Source organism: Heterocephalus glaber, unplaced genomic scaffold, assembly GCF_053883595.1.
Source record: "Heterocephalus glaber isolate CG9 unplaced genomic scaffold, H.glaber_assembly_v1.0 deba00001531, whole genome shotgun sequence".
In the NCBI taxonomy this organism is placed as follows: domain Eukaryota; kingdom Metazoa; phylum Chordata; class Mammalia; order Rodentia; family Bathyergidae; genus Heterocephalus; species Heterocephalus glaber.
This window is the reverse complement of record NW_028258329.1, coordinates 15,079,523-15,093,836: the sequence shown is the minus strand read 5'-3', so window position 1 is coordinate 15,093,836 and position 14,314 is coordinate 15,079,523. Positions and strand designations below refer to the sequence as shown.

Below are 14,314 nucleotides of genomic sequence, written 5' to 3'. Positions count from 1 at the left end.
TCCTGACAGAGGCCTCCCCAGAGCACCATCCTGAGGGGCAGAGTGTGGCTGAGGGCGCTCACTCCTGAGCGCTGCCTGGCCACTGCTCACTCAGGTTAGGGGCCCCCTTTCATGTGCTGCTCATCACAGGAGGCAGTGACAGCTCATCGTGAGTCCCAGCGCTGGGCCAGGCAACAAAACCTGTTTCCACAAGTCAAGGAGAGGCTCAGCCCCTCTTGCCCGAGTCTTTGGAGATGTGCTGAGTGCGTGGGGGAGGCTTGTGGGAGCCAAGCAGAGGAGCGGGAGATGACAGGGCATCCAGGCTGAGGGCTGAAGGTTGCTCGAGCAGGAGGGCGCCTCTCACCTGTGTTTGTCCTGTAGGTCATGCACCATGTCGGTCAGCGTCCACGAGACCCGAAAGTCGCGGAGCAGCACAGGTTCCATGAACATCACCCTCTTCCACAAGGCCTCACACCCCGACTCCGTGTTGGCCCAGCTCAACACGCTGCGCAAGCAGCGCATGTTTACTGATGTCACGCTCTGGGCTGGTGACCGTGCCTTCCCCTGCCATCGCGCCGTGCTGGCCGCCTCCAGTCGCTACTTCGAGGCCATGTTCAGCCATGGCCTGCGGGAGAGCCGGGACGACACGGTCAACTTCCAGGACAACCTGCACCCCGAGGTGCTGGAGCTGCTGCTGGACTTCGCCTACTCCTCCCGCATCGCCATCAACGAGGAGAACGCTGAGTCACTGCTGGAGGCGAGCGACATGCTGCAGTTCCATGATGTGCGGGATGCAGCCGCCGAATTCCTGGAGAAGAACCTGGGCCCCTCCAACTGCCTGGGCATGATGCTGCTGTCGGACGCGCACCAGTGTCGCAGGCTGTACGAGTTCTCCTGGCGCATGTGCCTGGAGCACTTCGAGACAGTGCGGCAGAGCGAGGACTTCAACAGCCTGTCCAAGGACACGCTGCTGGACCTCATCTCCAGTGACGAGCTGGAGACCGAGGATGAGCGGGCTGTCTTCGAGGCTGTCCTGCAGTGGGTGAAGCACAGCCTTGAGGAGCGCAAGGCCCACCTACCTGTGCTCCTGCGTGGCGTGCGGCTGGCCCTGCTGCCGTCCAACTACCTGAAGGAGGTCGTCTCTGGCGAGGCCCTCCTCACGGCCGACGAGCGCACCCGGCCGACTGTGGACGAGGCCCTACGCTGTAAGACCAGGATCCTGCAGAACGATGGCGTGGTCACCAGCCTCTGCGCCCGGCCACGAAAGGCCGGCCACACGCTCCTCATCTTGGGGGGCCACACCTTCATGTGCGACAAGATCTACCAGGTGGACCACAAGGCCAAGGAGATCATCCCCAAGGCGGACCTGCCCAGCCCCCGGAAGGAGTTCAGCGCCTCAGCCATCGGCTGTAAGGTCTATGTGACTGGGGGCAGGGGCTCCGAGAATGGGGTGTCCAAGGACGTCTGGGTGTACGACACCGGCCACGAGGAGTGGTCCAAGGCCGCACCCATGCTGATCGCCCGCTTTGGCCATGGCTCAGCTGAGCTGGAGAACTGTCTCTATGTGGTGGGGGGCCACACGTCCCTGGCAGGCGTCTTCCCGGCCTCCCCTTCTATCTCTCTGAAGCAGGTGGAGAAATACGACCCCGGGGCCAACAAGTGGACGATGGTGGCCCCCCTGCGGGATGGCGTCAGCAATGCCGCCGTGGTGAGCGCCAAGCTGAAGCTCTTTGTTTTCGGCGGCACCAGCATCCACCGGGACATGGCGTCCAAAGTGCAGTGCTATGACCCCTCCGAGAACTGGTGGACCATCATGGCCGAGTGCCCCCAGCCTTGGCGGTACACAGCCGCCGCTGCCCTGGGGAGCCAGATCTTCATCATGGGGGGTGACACGGAGTTCACGGCTGCCTCAGCCTACCGCTTCGACTGTGAGACCAGTCAGTGGACGCGGATTGGGGACATGACCGCCAAACGCATGTCCTGCCATGCCCTGGCTTCGGGCAACAAGCTCTACGTGGTGGGGGGGTACTTCGGCACCCAGAGGTGTAAGACTCTGGACTGCTATGACCCCACCTCAGACTCGTGGAGCTGCATCACCACTGTGCCCTACTCGCTTATCCCCACAGCCTTTGTCAGCACCTGGAAGCACCTGCCAGCGTGAGGACACCTGCAGACCCAGCCAGGTGAGCCCCAGTGCGGCCCTGACTCTGGGTGGTGATTGTCGTGTCTCCAAGGAAGGCCTGCTGAGCAGCAGGTGGCTGGGGCTCAAGGACAGACAGTCCTGCCTCTCCTGGGGGTAGCTACATGGGCAGCTACTAGGGGGGCCCGTCTGTCTCCTGTCCCACGTGACACCTCAGGGCCCTCTCACACGCTGTTCCCCGTGCCTGCACTGCGGGCCCCCTCAGCACACTCCCACCCACCCACCTACCTCCCTTCACATCTCGGGAAATACCACTTCCTTCCTACACCCTTCGCCAAAACACTCGCAGTCCTGGCTCCAGTCCTGTTACCTTGCGTTTGTAGCACTTCTCCCGAGGTGCATTCCCGCCGTGTAATCCCCGGAGGACAGTGTGTGCTCCGCGGGATCGCCAGGCCTGCCAGGGTGGGGGTGACGGGGAGTGTGGCAGGAACCCCCGCTCAGGGTGCCGGGCCCTGCGGCCACGTCCAGGCCTGACGTGAGGCCTCTGTCCTGTCGTTTTCTCACAGAACGGGGACTGCTGTGGCGGCAAGGCGCTCATTCCTTCTCTTCTCTGTCCTCACAGACTCTGCGTGTCTCTCCCAGCCCTGCGGCTCCCACTGTCCCCGGGGCGGGGCCTGGGCCTGGTTGCCCGGAGGTGTGGCCACGCTCTCACCCCTCCAGGGGCCGGAAGCCAACTGCTCCTGCTCTGGCAGAGGCCTCCTCGCCGCCTGGGCTGTCCTGCGCTTCAGAGCTTCAGACCAGAGGAACAAAGCCTCCCGCATCCTGTGCCTGGGGGCCTCTCCAGCTTCAGGCACAGGGCGAGGAGCTCGAGAGAGCCTCGGGGAAGAACTCGAGCGGAGCCCCGAAGCTGCCTATGTCATCGAGCCCTGGACTAGGGCTGGGGTCAGGAGGGTAGTCCAGGCCGGGGTGGGGCCAGTGGGTGGCCTAGGTGGGCTTTGGTCACCCGGAACTGGCCCCCAGTCTTTGACTCACGGGCTGCCCGTGGGAGGTTTTAATGTCACCTGACAGATGGTACTTGGGCCTCAGGGAAGCAGGGTCTCCCTGACTGAGAGCAGGTGGTCGTCATCGAGGAGAAAACTGAGCACAGTTTGGAGGACACCATGGGGTGACTTCAGTGACACCACAAGATTTCATTAACAAATCCACCCAGATCCCCAAAAGCCCAGCCTGTCCCACGGAGGACCAAGTTCTAGGGTGCTGCTCCAGGTGTGGGACAGGTGCCCCTGCCCAAGGACACGGGGACAGTGGGACTGTAGCCCTGGGGAGCACTCGGCCACCTCACCGCCCCTCCTCAGAGTCCACAGCACCACAGTCCGCAGCACTGGGCTCCGTCCCAGGAGACCACACCTCTCCAGGACAGGCCAGCTCTGAGCTAGTAGCAGAGGGGCCTTGGAGGAGTCTCAGAGTGGGGGACAGTGCCGCAGCAGTGCCCGCCATCCTTCCTGCTGGGTAGCACTGGCTTCTCCCGTTTGTTCCCTGAGCTCAGAGAGTAAGAACAGTCCCTAGGTTTACCAGGTACTTGCCCACCGCTGTCCCCTCTGGCATCTTGTGGATCTCTTGTCAGTGTGTCCCCAGCAACCAGGTTGCCCCATGCTGTCATCTTCTGCCAATGGCACTTTACCTGGGCAGAGGCCCCAGCTCACCCCTCGCTTGACCAGGCCTGCAGAGTGGGCCGCAGTGTTACTGGGGATTTAGGGCCACTAGGGCCCCTGTACAAAGCTGGAGCTTGAGCCCCGGTGTCTCAGGGGAAGAGGACCCGGGCTGGGCCTGCCAAAGGAGAGCTGCTCCTTGGGCTCCTCAGGCCCACAGACGCGGCCCGTGTCGCAGGCCCCCTGTGCTCTCAGCCTCCCCTCTGCTGGAGGCTGGCAGAGCAGCCATGGCCCACAGGGACGCACACCTGCAGTGACCCTGCGTGGGGGCCTGCTTGAGATAAGCACACGTCCCACAGCACCAAGGATCTAGCCACGGTGCTTTCCCCAAGTTGTGAGGCTCTTACCGAGTTTTCTAACTTAATAAAAAGAGTTGAACAAATTCTTGGCCTGCCTTGGTTGCTGGGATGTCTTGGCCGGGCCCCCCTGGTATTGTGGGGAACGCCCCGGGATAGGAGGGCTTCCCCTGAGGCCCCACCTGTTCAGGCCCTAGCAGCTTTCATCATAGAATCCCGGCCCTGCCTCCCCACTCCTGAGCATCCTGTGGAAAGGGCCAGGTTGAAAGGGTAGCCTGTCGGTTGGGCAGACATCGGTACGCCTTGTGGGCCGTTGGTTGGCATATGTGTGAAAGTGCCACACTATCAGGACGGGCACCAGGCCTTCGGGCAGTAGTAATCGTTCCAGAGTCTGTGGCCTCTTAGCTGCTGGCCTGCCCAGCTGGCTGCTCTCCTCGCTTCTCGGCCATCAGCAGTGACTCAGGCCACCCTAGCTGAAGCACACAGCTGCGTCGTGGCCTGGGTGGTGGGGGACCTGACTGTGGCTCTCCTCAGGGGCAGCCTGAGGAGGCAGTGGCAACCAGAGGGTGCTGGGAGAGCCTGGAAGTGCCTTCACGTCTGCAGGAACCGCTGAGTGGCTCTCATCTCCTGTGGCCCTCAGCGGCCAGAGGGCCACAAACCACACGGGGCACTGGCTGGGCAGAAGTGCTTCAGGTGCCAGAGGGCACAACATCGTCACCTTCCTGTAAAATTGAAATCTCCTGGGATGCATGGGTGTCTCCCGGGGCCTGGCAGCAGAAGTGGGGGCTTGGCCTGCAGGTAAGACTGCTGGAGACATCCTGGACAGCAAGCAGAGGCAGTTTCCTTCCAAGCAGTGGGAAGCCCAGCCTCTGCTCTCCTTGTATTGGCATATTCCATTCAAGGCCATTTCCTGGCCCAACAAGGCCTCTGCTCCTCCCACCTGTCTGCTTTCCACCAGTGGAAAGGGGAGAAGGAGTGACAGCCAGGCCCCTTTAAGTTCGTCACCCAGAAGGGGCACAGCTCCTGCACTGTGCTGGTTACTTTTCTCTGGTTGCTGAGAAAGTCGCTCACATGGGCTGGATTTGTCCAGTTCTAAGCAGGAGTGAAGGTGAGGAGATGTTTTTTTCTCTCTTTCCTGATAAAAGTCAGGGCTCCAAAGCCTTTCGGAGAGGGAGAAAGCACAGGGAGACTTCAGGGAGCCTCTTGGTCCAGGGAAGTGGCCTGACACACGGGCTTCCATCTGGACACAACTTGGGAGGCCTAAGGGACTTCCTCAAGCTGCTCCTTCCCCAGACTGTGACCACCTGTGGCTTGCCTCCGTTCCCAACACCCTTCCCCAGTTGTCCTTCACTTTCGCAACAGAGACAGGCTCCCTGCTTTGCTCAGACTGTGCAGCCTTTTGGGCAACAAAGGGCAGGTTAGGACTGGGCAGCCCCTGAGGGCAAGGTTAACCGGAAAACATGAAGTTACTAAGGAGGGCGTGCCTTTTGGAACTCAGTTGACAGGTGCATCGCAATGTTCCATTTCTTTGTATGTCTGTTTGTCCACCCACCCATCGACCTACCCATCCATCCATTCATCCATCCACCCATGCCTCTGTCCATCCACCCACACATCCATCCATTCACCCGTTACCTTTCCACCTCTTTCCCTATCCAATTCTTAGCTTGAATCCTAATTCAGAAATGAGATCGTTGTCACTGGGATGCAGAGTAACATTCCTATTTAAAACTTTACAAAACTCATTTTGTCCTTAAGGAAATTAAATTCTGACTTGGCTAATGAGTTTGTTGCACTGCTTTGCTAATTAGGTTACCTGGTGGGCATTTCTTACACATTAAACAATTGACATTGAAACAATTTCCATCAGCCCTAAATACATTTGAAAGGATGTAAGTAATATATTCCCAGTTATACACAGATGGTTCTGCCTTTTTTTTTTTTTTTTTGTATTTTGAGATGGAGTCTCAGTTACCCAGGCTGGACTTGAACTTGCAATCCTCCTGCCTCAGCCTCCTGAATAGCTGGGATTATTGGCACATGCCTGCATTCCTGGCTGGCCACACTGGCTTTTATGATGGTTCAACTTAAGGTTTTTCAACCTTACTGTGGTACAACAGCAGTATGCACTCAGCAGACACCGTCCTGGAGTTCTGAAGTCTACCCTCTCCCTGAGCTAGAGACTTGTGGTACAGTATTCCCTTGCAGTGCTCTGCAGCTGCCCTCCAGCCCTGTGGTCATGAGGGGTAAGGTTGGACACTCCACGATGGTGTCCTGGGTTGCTAAACTATTTGGTAGCTCAAGTGAATTAAACACATTTTTTACTTAGGATATTTTAAATTTACAAACCACTTATTGGAATATAATCTCATTGTAAAGTGCATGACATCTGTACTTTGTTAAACTTGTGAGACTATTTTAGAGATCAACTTAAAATTATGCAAGAGGGATATTATTCAAAAAAAATTTATGGGGAAAAGAACGCTATAGAGAGATCCCTGTATAGCGGGCACTGTCACCCATGCCTGTAATCTCAGTTACTTTGGAGGCTGAGTCAGAAGGATTTCGAGTTTGAACTCAGCTTGGGCAACTTAGTGAGACTCTGTCTCAAATGAAAAGGCCCTGTTAGGGTTTATAGCTAGATGTTCTTCAAGAGCCTCGTGCACTTACAGGTGAAGCTTTTGGAGAGTGATTGGGTTATAGGGGCATAGGGCTGATTTGGTGTTAGGAGGGGGGTGTGGTCAGAAGAGGCAGGTCCCTGGGGGCATGGCCTGGAGGAGGCCGTCTCCCTCCCCGCTCCGCTCCTCCTTCCACAGTCTGCTTCCTGGACACCGGAGCACAGGGACATGCAGCCCGCTGACCACGGACTGAAACCTCTACAAAATGTGAGCCAAAATAACCCCCCTCCTTTAAGCTGCAGGTGTCAGGTGCTGTGTCTCGGCGACGAGAAAGTGACTGGCCAGGCCCAGAGATGTAGCTGACTGGCAGGGGGCCCCTGGGGTCCTTCATTCCCTCCTCAGCATTTGCTGGGGGTAGGGAGGAGCACCATGTTTTATTCGTAGGACAGAAAATTGGGAACACACGAACACCTAAGTTCCCAGCAATGATTTATCTACAGAGTATTAAGCACCCAATGTTTACTTAAAAATATGAAATGAGCCATGGGATATAAATATATATAGAACATGAGTATAATTTTGCTTAAAAACTGCACACAGGAAATAATGGACACTTTCATGGAATGTTAATGGATATTTATTCCTGGCAATGGGATTATAGGTGTTTAAAACTGTTTTAAGAATGAGTGTCAGTATTTCCCACCATGATGCCGGGCCAGGCTGGGCAGGAGGGCTGCAGCTGAGGAAGAGACGGGTGGGAATCCTCAAGGGACATCAGCTAACGGTTGGCACCAGAACCTGAGCTGTGGGGGTGGCCTGGGTTTTCCTTGCCCAGCACCCACTCTGCCTCTGGAGGCCCCTGATGGTTCCCTGGAACCCAGCCCTGCTCAGCTCAGCTGTTCACTCCTGAGCCACTGCTTCTCTGCGTCTCCCTCATGTTTACCTGCTGCTTGGCACTGTCTGGGACTCAAGGCCCCCCGGGAGAGGGACATCATCCCTCAGGCCTGGAGCTGGTGTGCAAAGCCCAGGCATCCATCAGTCGGAGCTGGCTGCATTTCAGGGGACCCTGCTGGAGGGCACCTCAGCTGCAGAATGGAAGCTGGTCTCTGAGGTCAAGCCCGGGAGCCCTGCCCAGCCTGGGTTCTAAGCTGCAGCTGCAGGCTGGAACCGCCTGAAAGGCTCCAGTGTGACCTCTTCAGGCGCAGATGTGCAGCACTGGGCCAGAGCTCCACCAGCTGACTCCAGGGTGGTATGGGAGGCTGACACCAGCTGTAGTTTATTTTGTGGGTGTGACACATTCCAGGCCACCCAGCACTTGAGGGATGAGGTCTCACAAAGAACACACCTGTCATCATTGCAAAGGCTGCACAGGGAAGAAACCAGAGCTAATCCTGAGCAGGTCCCAGCAGCCGGAGGACCCTGCGGTGTCACATGCAGCAGGAGCAGAGCTCTTGGGAAGTGCTTGCTCTGAGGCGACCTTTTTCACCTGCGTTTCAACTGCCCTCTCATGGGGAAGCCTGACCCCTCTCAGAGGTAGCCTTGCACAATCCGGGGTGGCAGGCTCCTGTGAATCCTCAGCAAGGGCCGCTCGCTCACACACTAACCCTGTGGCCCGAGCACACTCATCCCAAGCAGACAAAACACTGACATACTTTCTTTGACCCAGAGGAATCAGAAACCCTTTGAGCTCCCCGAAATCAGAAGTACTTCTCCTGCCAGGTGAACACAGTACATTTCTTAGGATGAAGTAGGCCTTTGTCTTTTCAGTCCTTTTACTGCTTTCTCTCTCATTAATGTCAGGGGTTTGTGTTGTCCCCATAACACTGATGAGGACACTAGGTCAGAGAGGCTAAGCATGCTGCTCGAGCACATGGTGTGAATGTGACACTTCGGCTCTCCCAGCTGCCTTGTGGGGTGGGGCCCCCTCTAATCCCATCAGGGGCCGTGAGAGCTCCTTGGGCTCCCTGATCCTCCTGGTCCTAGGCCATCTGACCTGCTTTCAGCTGGAAGATTCAGGTGCTCAGCTGCTCCACAGCCCTGCTGCAGGATGGGCCCTTCAGCTGGACACTGCGGTGCGAGCCCACCCCGATCAGGTCCCTGCCGTTCTAAGGGTCTTGGCACAGTCCTGCCTGTCCTTTGTCCCCAGCCCCCAGCCCTGTGTGGTGATGGGGCAGGGGTGGGGGTCAGCTCTACTATAGCCTTGGGATGGGTCCAGGCCCAGGGGCAGGAAGAGTGAGGGTTAGGTTTGCCTGTGCCATCCAGGAGGCTTTCTAGAAGTGACAGTTAAACTGAGCCAATTGAGGGCAAGAGGGGAAGCTTATTCTGAATCTGCCTGTGTGTGGGCCAAGAGGCAAGAAGTATCCTGAGCCTGGTGCTGGTCTGGATGCTGCTGAGCAGGCAGAAAAGGCCTATTCTGCCCTCCAGGGACTCTCCGGGCAGAGGAGACAGGAATCCAGGACCTACTGCTGTGACAGCTGCTCCTGCAGGCTGTGCCCTGAGCCTCACTGCACACCCACACCATCTGGACCAGTCACCTGAGGGTACGCGTGGCCACCTCCTTCAAAGGGTAGAGACTTAAGCTCGTCCAAGGGCAGCAGCTGGGAAATGCAGGACTGAGCTGGAGGCCAGCCTCTGTGCAGTCTGTGCCCTCCTGTTGCCCACTCTGTGGCCTTTCACCCTCGTTAGCTCTCTGGGCCCCAGCCTGGCCCTCTCCCAAGCTCCTCTCCACCTGCCAGGCTCATGTGGGGGAGATAGTATTGTTTCAGATGATCACTGGCCTCTCTGCACTGCAGGGGACAACTGAGGTTGGCCAAGTGACTGCCCATGTTTGACTCCTCAGCTGGGAGTGAATTGGGAAGTGGGAGGGGCTTTCAGGAGGGGCAGCAGGCAGGGAGAGAAAAGCTTGGCCCTGCTGCCCACCGGCAGTTCCAAGAAGCCCCAAGGAGCCCCATCCTCATCTTCTCCCCCAGAGGGCAGTTTCCAATAGGAAGGAAAGATGCCCCAGGGGCCAGGAGGGAGAAGCCCACACTTGCTGGGGTGGAGCAAGCGATCACAGTATGAAGAGAGCCCTGGGCTCTGTACCTGAGGCAGCTGGGGACACTGTGGAGGGCACATTCTGGAAATCTGGGGCAGTAGCCCCCTTCTCACTGTCGGCTTGGCTCAGGCACAGGAAGGGTGGTATGGGCACCCACTGGGAAAGCAGTTGGAATCTGGTCTCCCCTCTTGGCAGCTCCACTCTCCTTGGTTCTTTCCTGTGCCTGCTTCCAGAGCAGCTGCAAGACAGCAGGCTGTCATCATCCTCTGCAAGATCTTTCCTGGCCCATGTCCTTCCCTGGCCTCCCTAGTCTCTCCTGCGTATGTCCAGCCTGGATCTCTACTGAGGCAGCCCTTCCCTGCACATCTCATACAGATGTGTGTGCAAGTCCACATCGGGCTGGGGCTCGCCCTTGGCAAGGATGGGGGTTTCAAACACACAAGGTCATTTTCTTTTCATGGTACTGCGGATGGAAGCAGGGTCCTACACCGAGTGACCTCTGTAGCCCTTTTATTTTCTGAGACAGGGTCTCCTTAAGTTGGCTTCCACTTCCCAAGTAGCTGGGGTTCCAGGTCTGCACCCCATGCCTGGCAGTATGGCCATTTTCACATGGGCAAGTTTTCCCAGGGCAGAGGCCTCAGTGCACAGCCTTCCTGGGGGCAGGCGAGATTTAAACCCTCCAGCCCTGCCCTGTGTCCAGGGTTCCTGGAGCCCTCTGGGCTTTGTGCCCCCGCTGTGCTTTTAGAAGAGAAGAATGGAGCTGTCCCGCCTCCTAGACAGAGCTGTCTCTGGCTCAGTACCGGGCCCCACAGAGCAGGAGGGGCTGTGGGAACTGCTCTTCCTGTGGCCGAGGGCGGCTGGGTGGGAAGGGACAGGACGCTCCAGTGGGGGAGGGGGGATGGCGGGAGGAAGCTGGTGACAAGGGACCTCTGTTCCTGACTGTAGGGGAGCGGGCTATTACCAGGGCTACAAGAGCCACTGTGAAGAAATGTGTGCACTTCCAAATGCATGGCAGCCAGGCCGGGGTGGGTTTTTAGGGCCCTGTTGCCTGTTATCTGGCTGGTCTGACGGGCCATTCTGCAGGTGTGTTGAGTCAAGCTCAGGAAGCCAGCAGTTTGAGGAAGGAACCAGAGGCGCAGTGGGCAGGCAAGGAGCACTGTGCACCTTAGTAGTTTGTCATGTGGAACCCCCAGTGTTCTGAGACCACAACTGGTAAATCCCAACACAGCTACATGCAAACAGCAGCTTTGTTTTGTTGAGAGTGTCTTGCTTTGTAATTCATGCTGGCTTTGAACTTTGTATGGCTAAGGTTGGCCTCAAACTTGCAGCAATCCTTGTGCCTCAGCTGCCAGTGTGCTGGGCTTACAGGTATGCCCTATTGTACCTGGCAGCACCTGGCATGGATCTTTTTTGAATTTTTTTTAACTTGAAAATCACTTTATTATCAAACACACACATACAGAAATTAAAACCATTCAAAGAACAATGCAAGAGAAAAAAAACTACAGTAATATTAAAATACAGTAGAACTCAACCAAAACAAAACTGAAAAGCACTTAAACATTTTTCTGTATAACTTAAAAAAGCATCTCAAGCACCAAGACACCAGAGGATGTGATCTGTTTCAGAAAGATTCCAAAACCAACATTGAACAGATAGTGGTCTGGAAAAAAAACTCCTGTTAGCTAGCAAACTCCACGTAAGCCAAACTTCTCCCTAATTTAAATTTCGATACAGTCATATGACATGCGATGGAAACACAATCCGAGAAATATATTAGGCCATTTCATCCGTGTGTCTTTAATTACTTTCAGTTTCTCACACTAGAGAAACTATTCGGTATTTACACGTGTGTCCTATTTATTTCACTTAAGAGGATGGCTTCAACGTGCATCCATTTTGCTATAAATGTCTCTAGTTTTTCATTCTTTATGTTTTGGTTTTTTTTGGTACCGGGGATTGAACTCGGGTCCTTCTGCTTGCGAGGCAGGCAGTGGAACCACTGAGCTAAATCCCCGGCCCTCTCATTCTTTATGGCTGAGTAGTACTCCCATTTTATAAAAAAAACCCCACATCTTGGGCTGGGGATATAGCTCAGTGGTTTCACCACCTGCTGCACAAGAGCAAGGATCCGAGTTCGATCCCTGGTACCAAAAAATAAACAAAAAAAACCCTCCACATCTTTATCCAGTCTCCAGTTGATGGGAACTTGGGTTGTTTCCAAGCTTTAACTATTACAAACTGTGCAGCTATAAACATGGGTGCACATATATTGCTGTGGTATGGTTCTTTTAATTTTTTTTTTTTTTGGTACCAGGGATCGAACTCAGGTCCTTGTGCTTGCGCAGCAGGTGGCAAAACCACTGAGCTAAATCTTTGGCCCTCTTTTAATTCTTTTGGGAAGATACCCAGCAGGGGAACAGCTGGGTCGAATGGGACCTCTAAGCCTAGTTCTTTGAGTTATCTCCTTATTTCCACAGTGGTTGCACCAGTCTGCACTCCCACCAGCAGTGGAGAAGGGTTCCTTTCTCTCCACACCCCCACCAGCATTTGTTATTGGTTGATTTCTTGATAGCAGCCATTCTTTCTGGGGTGAGGTGGAATCTCAGTGTTGTTTTCATCTGCATCTCTTGAATGACCAGTGATGTTGAGCATTTTTTCATATATTTATTTGCTGCTTTTACCTCTTTGTCTGAAAAATGTCTGTTCATTTCAGATGCCCATTTTTGAACTGGGTCTTTGAATTTGGGGGGTCTGATTTTTTTCAGTTCGTTATATATTCGAGATAGTAGTCCTTTGTCTAAGGTACAACTGCTGAAAATGTTTCCCACGTTGTAGGTTGTCTCTTAGCTCTGTTGGTGGTTTCTCTTGCAGTGCAGAAGCTTTTTAATGAGATCCCAGTTATTATTTGTGCGAGTTCCCGTGCCACTGAGGTTTTGTTCATAAAGCCTTTTCCTATACCAATGTCTTCAAGAGTTCTACCTATCTTCCAGCAAATTTAGTGTTTCTTTTTGATATTTAAATCTTTAATCCACTTTGATCTTAGTTTAGTGCATGGTGATAGGTATGGGTCGAGTTTTAATCTTTGGCAGGTTGAAATCCAATTTTTCCAACACCATTTATTAAATAGGTGGTCTTTCCTCCAATGAGGGTGGTCGGCTCCTTTGTCAAAGATGAGGCGGCTGAGCATATCTGTAGTTGTTTCTGCATCTTCTAATCTATTCCATTGATCCTCGGGTCTGTTTCTTTGCCAGTACCATGCTGTTTTTATCACAGTAGCTTTGTAGTATAGTTTCAAGTTGGGGATTGTAATAGCCCCAGCCATCTCTCTGTTGCCTAAAATTTCTTTTGCTATTCTAGGTCTCTTCTGGTTCCAAATGAATTTTTGGGTTGTTTTCTCTAGTTCTGTGAAATATATTGTTGGAATTTCAATCAGCATTGCATTAAACCTATACAATAGTTTTGGAAGTATGGCCATTTTCACTATATTGGTTCTTCCTATCCAGGGACAAGGGATGTCTTTCCATTTTTTTATATCCTGCTCAATCTCCTTTTTCAGAGTGCTATAATTTTCAATGTAGAGGTCTTTTGCTTCCTTTATTAGACTGACTTCTAGATATTTCATTTTTTTGGATTCTATTGTAAAAGAAATTGTTTCCCTAATTTCTCTCTCAGTGAGTCTATTATTTGTATATAAAAAGGCTATTGTTTTTTGAGTGTTGACCTTGTATCTAGCTACTCTACTGAATCTGTCAATTAAGTCTAGAAGTCTTTTGGCAGAGTATTTTGGGTCTTCTATGTAAAGTATCATATCATCAGCAAATAATGAGTTTAACTTCTTCCTTTCCTATTTTTATTCCTTTTATTTTTCTCTTTTCTAATTGCTGTGAGTAATGTTTCGAGAACAATATTAAACAGGAGTGGTGATAGTGGGCATCCTTGTCTTGTTCCTGATTTTAGCGTGAAAGTTTTCAGTTTTTGACCATTTAGTATGATGTTGGCTGTTGGTTTTTCATATAGCCTTAATCAGGTTGAGATAAAGACCTTCTATTCCAATTTTCTGTAGGGTTTTTTTCATGAATGGGTGTTGGATTTTGTCAAATGCCTTTTCTGCATCTATTGTGATGATCATGTGGTTTTTGTCCTTGACTATGTTAATATAGTGTAATACGTTTACTGATTTACAAATGTTGAACCATCCTTGCATCCTGGGATAAATCCGATTTGGTCAGGGTGTATGATCTTCTTGATGACCCTCTGTATTCCGTTTGCCAGTATCTTGTTGAGGATTTTTTTGCATCTATGTTCATTAGGGAGATTGGCCTGTAGTTCTCTTTTTGGCTTCGGTCTTTCCCTGGTTTTGGAATCAAAGTAATACTTGCTTCCAGGAATGAATTTGGAAGCCTTGCTTCCCTTTCAATTTCCTTGATGAGTTTAACGAGTAGTGGCATTAGTTCTTCTTTAAATATCTTGTAGAATTCAGCAGTGAAGCCATCAGGACCTGGGCTTTTTTTGTTGCTCAATTTTTTTATTACATT

The 14,314-nt window shown here is 53.1% G+C and overlaps 1 protein-coding gene across 7 annotated transcripts in view; it reads left to right on the top strand.

The window, feature by feature from the left end:
* Positions 1–14,314, top strand: part of Klhl25 (kelch like family member 25) — a 55,526-nt gene that overhangs the window by 18,067 nt on the left and 23,145 nt on the right. For 4 of the 7 annotated variants that reach the window (XM_004852732.4, XM_087188508.1, XM_087188507.1 and 1 more), the window contains 2 exons: positions 361–2,162; positions 2,742–7,009. In XM_004852732.4, coding sequence (XP_004852789.1) covers positions 371–2,140 — 1,770 coding nt within the window. In that variant the 5' untranslated portion in view covers positions 361–370 and the 3' untranslated portion in view covers positions 2,141–2,162; positions 2,742–7,009. The other 3 variants (XM_021264791.2, XM_087188509.1, XR_015441808.1) reach the window with 2 other exon arrangements.